The sequence below is a fragment of the Labeo rohita genome, chromosome 9, assembly GCF_022985175.1.
Source record: "Labeo rohita strain BAU-BD-2019 chromosome 9, IGBB_LRoh.1.0, whole genome shotgun sequence".
Taxonomy (NCBI): domain Eukaryota; kingdom Metazoa; phylum Chordata; class Actinopteri; order Cypriniformes; family Cyprinidae; genus Labeo; species Labeo rohita.
The window spans coordinates 12,471,363-12,483,438 of record NC_066877.1 but is presented as its reverse complement, the minus strand read 5'-3'; the positions used below and the strand labels follow the sequence as shown (position 1 = coordinate 12,483,438).

The window sequence follows — 12,076 nt, the reverse complement described above, 5'->3', positions numbered from 1 at the left end:
GACGTTTCATCTGTAAAAAATGAGGTGGGCAACTGCTAGACTTTTATTTTGGAAAAAATCCTATAATCACGAGTAACGTTACATGTAAAAAATACTGAAAGATCTGTCTCAGTAAATTCTGTTTTGTGATGTTTTGCTAATCACGTGATTCCAGTATAAGGTTGCTTATCAAGGCTTGTTCTTGTGAAGGACTGTCGTCTGTGAAATAATCAGAGTGATAAACTATCTGACTAAAGGTTATGCGTTCAAGATTACGAGCAAACTGATCTGAGAGTGTGTGCTGTCAGCAGAGAGAAGCGCTGGTCATGTGCTGCTGAGAACGGACGACTTCTGGTCAGCTTGTACATTTCTGAGAGCCGATCATGAAGAGAAGACTTCTGCTCGTATCGAACTCCACTCTACATGGAGGAGGGTATCTTCAACACTGCCAGCAGCAGATCCAAGACTTTTTTGGAAAGTAAGTTGACAGCTGCTTAACTAGGAATGTAGGAATTAAACCTTTGGAACACTGTTCTAAGAATAGGTTAGCAATTACAGTCATAAAAACATGTATGTTAATATTCTAATATAAAATAAAGGGTTATATTCTGATGCATTTTATATGTGTATGCATGTATGTCACTGAGTGCAAAGTACAAGTTCATTTATTGGACTTAAACACCAGTTATGACAAGTGCATACTAAGCATACTAATACACACTTTTGTGTTTTTGCAATCAAATTTGACTTGCATTGACCTTGGTTACAAGTGTGCAAAACTTTATTTTTTTGTTCAACAGGGAAGTAAAGAGGATCCTGTTTGTCCCATATGCGCTGCATGATCGAGATGCCTATACCAAGACTGCCAGAGACAAGTTCAAGACACTGGGTTTGTGTCTTTACCACATGGATGTTGAGCACACAGTCACTGCCACAGTGATCTTCATCTCTGATGTGCTCTTCTTTTCTCTTTTTCCAGGCTATGAGGTGGAAAGTGTTCACGAGACACCAGACCCTGTGGATGCTGTTAGGAAAGCTGAAGGAATATTTATTGGTATGAAGGAATTTTTACTAAATATACTTAAATATACATTTTTTTTTTTTTTACAATTATTAGCATAACAATATAATGTTTAATATTTAATAATAAATAGAATTCAATTTGATTAGAAAATATAAGATTTATAAATAGATTTATACTTATATAATTAATACATATTATTAGATATGTAATGTTCTTGTAACAAAAATAAATAAATAAATAAAAATTAAGATCAGAACATTAAGTTGTTATTGTTCTCCAAAACTGAATTATTCAAAATATTGTTTTGAACTGACAAAAATAAAATAAAATATAATTAGATGAAAAAATCTGTAAAAATTAAACATTTTAAAATGTGGCTGAATTGAAATGTTGCTGATTGAAAAACAATAAGTTTAAGTTTTTGTTGTTGTTTTTTTTTTTTTTTAAATCTTATGCTCTTATTTGATAAAAAAAAACAAAAAAAAAACAGTAATATTGTGAAATATTTAAATGTAAAATAACTGTACATGCTGTAATAACTGTAATATGCTGATTTATTATCAATGTTGATTGTGACAACAGTGGTGCTGCTTAATATGTTGTTGGAACCTGTGATACTTTTTTTTCTCCAGAATTCTTTTTTATACAAACAGTTGAAAAGAACAGCACCAAGGATGTGTTAAAATGACAAAAAGTGAAACCAAAAATAATTGGAAAATTAAATGTGACCATGGACAATAGGACAATATTTGGCCGAGATACAACTATTTAAAAATCAGGAATCTGAGAGTGCAAAAAAATCAAAATATTGAGAAAATCACCTTTAAAGTTCTTCAAATAATGTTCTTAACAATGTATATTACTAATCAAAAATTACGTTTTCATACATTTACATTAGGAATTTTACAAAATATGGAACATGATATAAATGGAACATGATCTTTACTTAATTTCCTAATGATTTTTCCCAATAATTTTGACCCATACAATGTATTTTTGGCTATTGCTACAAATAAACCCCAGCAACTTAAGACTGGTTTTGTGGTCCAGGGTCACAAATATATAAAAATAAAAACTAATTCCCATGTTTTCAGTGTGGTCTCAGACTTTGTACTATACTGTTTCTGTGTCCACTAGGTGGCGGTAACACATTCCGCCTGCTGAAAGCTCTCTATGACAACAAACTGGTAACCGAGATTAAAAAGAGAGTTTTAGAGGTGAGTTAGTGTCTGGATTAATCAAAATCTAAAATACAGTGTAACTGCCTATAACAGGTATGGCTGTTTTCTCATAGGATGGGATACCTTACATGGGATCAAGTGCAGGAACCAATGTCTCCACCATCAGCATCAACACCACCAATGACATGCCCATCGTCTATCCACCCACCTTTGCTGCCATTGGTTTAGTGCCCTTCAACATCAACCCTCACTATCTGGATCCTGATCCCAACAGCAAACATATGGGGGTACGTACAAATGACCACGCACAACAACACAACTCCAATAATCCATATTAAACCCGTAAAAATCCCCAAAAAACACGCAGTGCCATATTCTGTGGAAATTGATTGCCATGTATAGAATATAATAAACCAAACGTCTAAGGTAGATCCTTCAGACTTTATGAACGCAGATTTGATTTTGCATTTTACAGGAAACACGTGAACAGAGAATTACCCAGTACCACGAGGAGCTGGAAACACCATCTGTGCTGGTATGTTATAGTAACGTTGTGGAAATATTAATTTAAAAGAACTGAATATATTTTAAAATGTAATTCCTGTGATGGCAAAGATGAATAACTCCAGTCTTCAACATTTCTTATTATTGTCAATGTTGAAAACTTAATATTTTTATGTAAACATTCTTTGATGAATAGAAAGAAAAGCATTTATTTGAAATAGAAATATTTTGTAACATCATAAGTGTCTTTACTGTTGCTTTTGACCACTTTAAAGCATCCTTGCTGAATAAAAATATTGATTCTTCAAAAAGAAAAACTTGCTGACCCTAAACTTTTGAATGGAAGTATATTCTCATATGAGTTGCTCTTAGTCCAGCAGTAGTTGAGCACTATATGCTGTTCATGGCAGGGTCTTCGGGAAGGCTCAATGCTCTTAGTGGAGGGAAACAAAGCCACCTTACTTGGGAGCACCAAAGCACGACTGTTCCAGAGGTAATGTAGAGACTCTTGCTCATGCACATGGAAAAAAATAATGCCCAACAGCCACAGTAAGTGAGACTGATGATTTCTTTTTAAGGGGGAAGCAAACTACAGAGTATGAACCGGGCAGTGATCTCAGCTTCTTACTGACAGATGCACAGTGAGCTGCTACATTATGTACAGTGCACAAATTTTTGCAATAAACAATAAAATCCACAATTCATTTGGTTTCTTCATTTTCTTCATCTCAAGTACAAAAACTATCCTAAGCACTGTAGGATTTATAAATGAGTATTCTTGTATTTCAAGTCTGCAGCTGGTTATTCAACAACCAGATAACTGTTAACAGCTAAACAAATCCTGTGAGGTCAATTCATCACTGTAGATTAGAAAGCGACGTTATGATAACAGGACCTTTAGACAACAAAAACAGATACTAAATTCAAGTCTAGCTATATTCATAAATGTGACCCTGGACCACAAAACCAGTCATAAGAGTCAATTTTTTGAAATTAAGATTCATGCAAAAAAAAAATATATATTAAAAATACTGAGAAAATCACCTTTACAGTTGTCCAAATGAAGTTCTTAACAATGCATATTACTAATCAATTATATATTTACAGTAGGAAATGTGCATAATATCTTCATGGAACATGATTTTTACTTTACATCGCAAATCATTACGATATCATGTGTTTGTTGGCTATTGCTACAAATATATGCGTGCTACTTATGACTGGTTTTGTGGTCCAGGGTCACAAATAAAAAGAGAGATTCAAAAAAGAAAAAAAAGAAATGCATCTACATCAGTATATTTGTTTATTGAAATACAGAAGCATTAACAACATATTGCCAAACAAAATTGTGTGGGGAAAAAAGAAAAGGGAAGTTGAAAATAAAGTCAAGAGTCAGTTTTAAACATGGTAGATTCTCAAAAATACATATTTTTGTTGCTATGATTATGTTCTATTATATTTTTTTACAAACTTTACAAACAAAAGAGAATATATTCTGGATCCTTTTACTTGTGGAAAATGCATAATTTTGATTGAATTATAAATGTATACAATTTTTCATTTAGACCACATACTTATGGCAACCCAATATGGGTAAATTCATATGGGCAGCAGCATTACTATAATACAGCAACACAAGAAATCCAGGTTTTTCAGTGTTATGGGTTGAGTATTTCAGTATATCTGAAGTCCAAATGAAGACCGGTAACTATGAACTGCAACCTTTAAACCATAAAATCATTAGTTAAATAACTGTTTTCAATATAAAACTATTTTAAGGCCAAACTGTTAAGGATCCCAGCCTCAGTTTTTCTAAATTTCACAATTTGTACAGTTTTATTCTTACCAGTTAATATTCATTGGGATACAGCACACTAAATGGAGTGTTTTTTTTCTATTCTAATCAACATGTATTTGGGTAAAACAGACCTTTAAAAGACAGACTAGTGTTTGATCTATAAAAAATACTTGTAGTTTGTGACCGAAAGGAATATTAAAACTAAAGGTGAATTAAAATATTACAATAAAGGTGCTCTGTCCATAAGGGGTAGTTTTTAAAATACAAAAATGCTACTATTTTATTGCTCTATTGTGCAAAGATATTATTTTTTTTGTTTACAATACAAATTCAACCAAATGCTCTAAATGCACAAACACAACCCTGCTCTAAAATAATGTGTTTACAGTAGACAAACATAAGAATATTTTCTCAAAATAATACACCTTGCACCCAAATAAGAAATCAAGTCTAAATCCCAAAAGCTGTGAAGAAAACATAAGAACCAAAAGTCCAAAGTCCCGCAGAAAGCCCCCAAACAGCAGAAACTGAGCAGAGTGATAAACAATACTTTCAAAACGAAAGTTTCTCCCACAGAACCAGCAATCTAATGATGTACCAAACTACGTCACATCTTTCCTTAAGATAAAAAGGTAAAAATCATGATCTCATTATTTAAGGGTTCATTACCACTTTGTTACTTGTAAACAATTTGAAATACATTACGATTTTAAATGTTAATCTCTATGTCCAACTGAAAATCAAATCTCGTCTTAAGACTCAGTGCAGTTAAAGAAGGACAGGAGCATAGGGAAAAGGGAGCTGGCACAGGGCTTTAGTCTTATTAACAGAGCATCATGGTTATTCAAACCACCTCAGCCGTGTACCATTCAAATGACGACAGCCATCTCAATTCATCAGGGCTGTCTGGGTGATTACATGCTGACCTGCTAATAAAGATGAAGGAGGTGTGAAGGATGTTGTATTGTCATCAGCACTGCTGTAAATCAGGCACACTCCTGCTGATGTGGCGTTATTGTGTCGGCACTGTGATAGACTAGTGAAGACGGAGAGCTCAGGTTTCTGTGTTTCTGTCTCCGTTCTCCTGAGGCTGAAGCTGCTCTTTCTCTATGCTGTCGTCCTGAGGCGGCCGCACACGTTTGAAGAAGCCCAACTGAGGAGGAAAGAAAACAAGATGAAACCAGTCACTGATATTAATCACTGTCATTAATTAGTCACCCTCATGTTGTTCCAAATCCGGAAGACCTTTATTTATCTTCGGAACACAAAGTAAAATATTTTTCATGAAATCCGACAGTTTTCTGACCCTGCATAGACAACAATGCAACTACCATGTTCAAGGCCCGAAAAGGTACTAAGGACATTGATAAAATAGTCCATGTGAGTGGTTCAACTGTAATGTGATGACGCTCTTGATTTGATGAACGAAGGTCTTATGGGTTTGGAACAACATGAGGGGGAGTAATTACTGACAGAATTTTCATTTTTGGGTGAAATATCCCTTTATGTAAACATTAAAAGAGACATTAGACGTAGAGAATATTTTTTACATTTAATAAGAAATAAAATTCTACTTTTGACATGCACAGTTTATCAATCAGTCTAAGTTATATAAATCAAGTTCACAGCTGTTCACCTTATACATGACAAAGATGAGTAGAGCCAGGAGAAGAAGTCCAGCTAGGACAGCCAAAGCCACAACCCATCCTGGGACAGGCTGAGGATTCTCTGAATTCCAGATCACCTTCAGAGAGGCCTGCGAGACAGAGATGTGCGATAATGACACTGACATCATACAACCTTCAGTCGCGATCAGTGAAGGCAGTAAACAAAACACCATATATCTGGTGCACAAATGTGTGTGTGTGTGTGTGTTTTTTTATGATTTTTTTCCCTTCGCTTTAAAGGGAACCCAGCGAATTAAGACTTGTGTGGCTTAATATAACATGATGTCTCTGACTGAAATATGTAGTGAAAAATCCACATCGTTTCATACATATTTTGGACAATGGGGGCACCATTATTTCGATGACGTGAAATGGTTGCACTCCATGAGTTACTAGCATTACCGTTGATATTTTTACCGCAATACAACTCAAAATAAAATACTGATATGATAACCACTGCTACTGAAAGAGCTTACAGGTGGTGATGGATATAAGCATAGACGGTACCACTGATTTTCCACACAAAGAATCTAAAGGCCCCAGGATATTGAGGGAAATCAGTGCTGAGAAATTCCTTCAGTGGCTGTGGCGTCATGACTAGCGTCAGCATGTTTACATCCTATCAGGACAACAAATAGTGTTTCTTGTCTCTGCCGTTTGTAAGCTCTTTCAGTAGCTGTGGTCTACTAAAAGCCGCAAAGGAATCAAGGCTAAAGTGTAGAGAACAAAGACACAGGTCTTTGGGAAATTTTATTAATCCACAGGCATCTTCCTACTCTTTTCTCCTCTTCTTATCGCTAGGAAAGCAGTGAAACAGCGCTTCTCTTGTTGCACATCGACTCAAAGGCCACGTTCATACAGCAACAGAATACGGTTGTCAATACCGTATTTGAGTCCTTAATATGGTTACTTTCTCACACACAGTACGGTTATTTATATATGTCACCTGAAAGTTTATATCCCGTCTCCGGAGCCGCTCCCTCCCGTCAGTTTTGTATCCTGCGCGCAGCTCAAATGCTCCGCTCTCCACTCAAATTTAAAAATTACAGCCAGAAGCCGCACAATGTGGCATCATATCAGTATTTTATTTAAGTTGTGTTGCATTAAAAAAAATAGCAACCACAACCATTGCACATCATTGAAATGATGACGCCCTACTGATCCAAAATATATATAAAACAATGTGGATTTTTTAAGTAAAGTCTTTCATGGGTTTTCTACTACATATTTCAGTGAGAGACATCACTTATGTTGTATTAAGCGATAAAAGTTCCCTTTAAAAAGTTTAATTAGTTTCATAAATAGTACCATTCCCACTCTCTTTCAGACCCTAGAAAATCTAAGAACAAGATTGAGCTATATCCTGTTTTGTCCCCTTTACATTGATGATCATACTGTAGGAACTTACCGACGTCGTGCTGGTTGGGAGCTCAGAATACAGATTTTTATATGGCATCTCTATGACACTGAAAGAGGCTGAGGATCGAACATTGTACGATTTGTTTTGACTTTCAGCCTGAAAGAAAAGAAAACCAGCGCTGTGTTTTAAATGTACTAGTATTTGCGCAGTGAAAATAGGATGTTTAAGATCTTTAAATTGTTTTTACCTTGAGAAACGTGCTCACGCCAAGTCTGGAGTAAATAAATAGAATGGCAGTCTGGCCTTTCTCTAGCCGGCCAACCCAACACTTAATCTCCTGACACTCCGCATTCCCACAATCCTGTGTGGATAAACACAAACAATTGTACGTGCATTCAAGCATACTGGTGTAAAGGACAGTTCAATGACATCTACTGAATGTAACAAACATGATAATAGTTAAAACCATTCAAAATTTTGGGATCAGTATTTTTTTTCATTAATACTTTTTTTTTCAGCAAAGATGCATTGTTTTTGACATCAAGTGGTAGTAAAAATATTTTTGAAGTTTTCTTTAATTTACAATGTTTTTCATGTCTTTATGATGTATTTCTATTTCAAATAAATGCTGCTCTTTTGAAATTTCGATTCGTCAAAAGAATCCTGAAAAACAAAATGTAATAACAGGAAATGTTTGTTGAGCAGCAAATCAGCATGTTAGACTGATTTCTGAAGGATCATGTGACACTGAACACTGGCTTAATGACTGTTGAAAATTCAGCTTTGCATCACAAAGAGAAATTATATTTAAAAATACACTGAAATTGAAAACCGCAAAAGCATTTCACAATATTATTGTTCTTCTGTATTTTTGATTAAACAAATGCAGCCTTTGTGAGCATAGGAAACTTTTTACTGAACAACTTTTGAACAATAGTGTGTATTTGAGTTCAGCTTCAAATACTTCATAGACAATGGTGGTTGTCAAATGGCAATTGTTAAAGCTGTGAATTTACCAAAATCTCCAGGTTCTCTTCCCCTTGTTTGTCCTCCAGGTCTCTGCGGTGTACATTGTGTCTGTTCCTCCCCTCAGCTCTGTCTCCGCTGGCAGAGGTCTCATTTTTGTCAGCATATTTGGGACTCTATGTGAAACCAACGGCATAAGATGAACCCAGGTATGTTATATTAGATCCTAAATACAACCAATTTGTGCACAAGCAAAATTTTTAACCATCCATGTAACTAATTTGTCTGTCCACACTGTTAAAAGCAATTTGTTGGGGTTGATGATTAACATACAGCTTGTGTGGAGTGGGATTTTGGGTTCTGTTTACACCTGTCATTAACAACATAAATACATAAGTTCATGATTTGATTGTGTGATACTTACAGTGACATTAAGAGGGTTGAGCTCCCTGTTTGAGCTGCAATTCATGTTTCCGTCCACTTCAATCTTGGTGATGTAGAGCAGAGAGCCATTGTTGAATCTGTATGGCCACTTCACATCCAAAATGCCCTTACTGAAAGTACTGGGTCCTGTGTTCCTTAGCTAGGAAGAGAAGTGAATGCACCAGATAGGAATAAAATTGTACAAAATGTACTGCCGAAGTTTAATAAATCTTTGACCAATGATTTTTACGGCATTTTCTACCTCATAGATGTGCTGTACAAGAGGTCCAATGTCATCCTCCAGAACAGGATTCTCTTTTGGATGCCAGGTAGCGATGGGTAAAAACACCTGTTCTGGCGCAGACACCCTACACAAGATAAAGCAGATAAATACACAGAGAAGATTCTGTCTAGTACAAGTCCATTTAACCATTTTTACTTTCTTAATGCACAATCCTGGTCATATTCTGCAAGTCATTCCAAACAAAAGAAGTCAGGCATTTTAATCTTTCATCTAAATCAAATAGCTTGTTGCAACTCTAAAGTAAAATGTGTTCTAAATAGCATTTCATGCTGATTTTAGATCTGAAACCAGTTCACATAATATGCGTCACATTTTTTTAACAAAAATATGATTTAAATGATCATACCCTCTCAGCTGCACTTTGGCCAGCACAGCAAGCTTTGTGACAACAGAGACTAAATTGCTGGTTTTGTTGAACTGATTTGAGCTGTAAGCAGAAGAGAATTATTAACTTCCACAATCAAGCAATAGGTGGTGCTGTTGTTTCAAAAACTAATGCATTTCATTAATTTACAGACAAAACCTGATAAGATATTACCATGGACCACTTTTTGTGTTTCAGAAATGCATTATAAATGAGGTGAAGACAGACATGAGTGTGTGAAGAAAGACAGGAAGCAAAGCAGGATGTTCTCACAGAGACACAAAAAAAGCAGTTCCCTGTAATTAACACTTTAAAAAAAAACACTTGCAAGCAGTAGGAAACTAGTGTTAAAGTCAAATGCTGTTTTATTGGTTTAAATAGACAGGAAGTGAAAATATATGTTTAGAGCGTCTTTTCTTTACATTTGTGGTAACACTTTACAATAAGGCTCATTAGTTGACATTAGTTAACTTGAACTAAGAATGAACAACATTTCTACAGCATTTATTAAACTTAATGTTAATTTTAGCATTTACTAATGCATTATTAAAATCACAAGTTGCGTTTGTTAACATTAGTTAATGCTCTGTGAACTAACGTGAATTAACAATGAACGATTTTTATTAACAAAGAATAATAAATAGGGTAAGAAGTGTATTGTTCATTGTTGATTCATGTTAGTTAATACATGAGCTAAATGTAACGAAATAAGTGTTACCACATTTTTTAATGGCCTTCCTTGGGTTACTAATGGCCCACCAAACTCGTTTTAATTAACACTGAGCCAGCAAATCTATCAACTATATTACTGTAATAGCAAGTATTAATTAAAATACCTTTGTATCTGCAAGTCAAACTTGACTTCTGTGTCCTGTTCAGACAGCTGGTGCACACTGAAGCGCAATCCTGCTATTATCTACACAAATAATAATTTTACAGAAAAATATGAAATTAAATTAAACTGCTATTAAGCAACATTAAAAATAAAATAACTCTAGGAACAAATAAATACGCAGACACTTTAGTTTGGAAAGTTAGTTTGTCACCTTAGTTCCTCCTTTCATTGGGTTCCCAAGATCACACACCACCACTCTGGTCTGATTCTCTTTCTTGAAGGCACAAGACAGTCTAGACAACGTCTGAGATACAGAAATAGCATATGAAACCTCAAACAATCTTAAATGATGTCACTACACACACACCTACACACACACCCACAGAACAGCATTTATTTGAAATAGAAATGTCTTTACTGTCACTTTTTTAACACCCCTTGCTGATAAAAAAAAAAAAAAAAAAAAAAAAAAAAAAAAAGATTTTTTTTATTTTCTTCAACCCCAACCCCCTCACCCCTTTAAATTTTTAGTGCTCTGGATTCTTGCCAGCTGTTCTTCAGAAAAAAATCCTTCAGGTCCCACAAATTCTTTGGTTTTCAGCATTTTTGTGTATTTGAACCCTTTCCAACAATGACTATATGATTTTGAGATCCATCTTTTCACACTGAGGGCAACTGAGGGACTCATATGCGACTATTACAGAAGTTTCAAACTCTAACATTAAGAGCTGGGGGGTGAAAACTTTTGAACAGAATAGGGTTCTGTACATTTTTCTTATTTTGCCTAAATATCATATTTTTTCATTTAGTACTGCCCTTCAGATGCTACAGACGATACTTACATGTTTCCCGTAAGACAAAATAAGTTGAATTTACTCTGATCTTCAAATTCAAGACATTTTAACCTCTTAGCTTTTAATGCATCATATTTCCTTCTGGAGCATCAGTCAGTGTTTGACTATACTTCTGTAATAGTTGCATATGAGTCTCTCAGTTGTCCTCAGTGTGAAAAGGTGTATACCAAAATCATGTAGTCATTATTGGAAAGGATTCAAATACACAAAAATGCTGGAAAACCAAAGAATTTGTGGGACCTAAAGGATTTTTCTGAAGAACAGCAGGCAGTTTAACTTCAGGACAAACAAGGGACTCGTGAACAGCCATCACTAAACAACAAAGCACAGCTGTGGATTGTTCAGGTAGGAACACAGTATTAAGAATCAAGGGGATGTAAAGTTTACGGGTCATTTTTATAAATTCAGCTATTATTTTCTCTTGTGTACTATATGTAAACATCTATATGTGAAATATCTTATTCAAGTATAACATAGCTTAATTGTTAACCTGGAAAAATCTGTTAAATCGGCTCTCTTAATACAACATTTTGTCTCATTACAGGAGGTCATAGTAGGGAGGACAGTGCACTTTATGAGGTGTGGATGGGGCCTCTCTCACCTCACTGTTACGCACAACCCCAATGAAATCTGCCTGAGACGGCAGGGTGACAGTAAGGTCGGCCTCATATGCCCCCTCTCCTCCATTCTCTGCTGTGACCTCTAGGGTCAGAGGGTTATCGTCACCTATGTAGATCTCTTTCTGGTCACTAGAGCGCAAAACAACATCAAAAGCACAAAGTTAATCTCCAGCCCCACACCGCCCGACAATGCAGTG

At 35.3% G+C, this 12,076-nt stretch overlaps 2 protein-coding genes across 3 annotated transcripts in view; one reads left to right on the top strand and one right to left on the bottom strand.

Annotated features, from left to right (window-relative positions):
* Nucleotides 1-46: 46 nt before the first annotated feature.
* si:dkey-69o16.5 (Alpha-aspartyl dipeptidase-like) lies at nucleotides 47-3,406 on the top strand. The gene is made up of 8 exons (XM_051118503.1): nucleotides 47-457; nucleotides 780-868; nucleotides 959-1,033; nucleotides 2,141-2,220; nucleotides 2,298-2,471; nucleotides 2,660-2,719; nucleotides 3,099-3,181; nucleotides 3,267-3,406. The coding sequence occupies exons 1-8, from the start codon at nucleotides 363-365 to the stop codon at nucleotides 3,331-3,333; spliced, it is 723 nt and encodes a 240-aa protein (XP_050974460.1). The 5' UTR covers nucleotides 47-362; the 3' UTR covers nucleotides 3,334-3,406.
* Nucleotides 3,407-3,974: 568 nt separating this feature from the next.
* The window catches only part of itgav (integrin, alpha V), a 33,638-nt gene continuing 25,536 nt past the window's right edge, over nucleotides 3,975-12,076 (bottom strand). For both annotated transcript variants that reach the window (XM_051118633.1, XM_051118634.1), the window contains 11 exons: nucleotides 11,861-12,008; nucleotides 10,617-10,709; nucleotides 10,407-10,486; nucleotides 9,553-9,633; nucleotides 9,165-9,270; nucleotides 8,904-9,062; nucleotides 8,530-8,655; nucleotides 7,761-7,874; nucleotides 7,562-7,669; nucleotides 6,123-6,242; nucleotides 3,975-5,639 (listed from right to left, as the gene is read on the bottom strand). In XM_051118633.1, coding sequence (XP_050974590.1) covers nucleotides 5,541-5,639; nucleotides 6,123-6,242; nucleotides 7,562-7,669; nucleotides 7,761-7,874; nucleotides 8,530-8,655; nucleotides 8,904-9,062; nucleotides 9,165-9,270; nucleotides 9,553-9,633; nucleotides 10,407-10,486; nucleotides 10,617-10,709; nucleotides 11,861-12,008 — 1,234 coding nt within the window. In that variant the 3' untranslated portion in view covers nucleotides 3,975-5,540. The remainder of the gene's footprint in view (nucleotides 5,640-6,122; nucleotides 6,243-7,561; nucleotides 7,670-7,760; nucleotides 7,875-8,529; nucleotides 8,656-8,903; nucleotides 9,063-9,164; nucleotides 9,271-9,552; nucleotides 9,634-10,406; nucleotides 10,487-10,616; nucleotides 10,710-11,860; nucleotides 12,009-12,076) is intronic.

Bases quoted from the DNA above. Each gene is read 5' to 3' on its own strand.
- si:dkey-69o16.5 (XM_051118503.1), top strand. From the start codon at position 363: ATGAAGAGAAGACTTCTGCTCGTATCGAACTCCACTCTACATGGAGGA. The intron at 869-958 runs GTTTGTGTCTTT...CTCTTTTTCCAG, and splicing joins AGACAAGTTCAAGACACTGG to GCTATGAGGTGGAAAGTGTT. The intron at 2,221-2,297 runs GTGAGTTAGTGT...GTTTTCTCATAG, and splicing joins TTAAAAAGAGAGTTTTAGAG to GATGGGATACCTTACATGGG.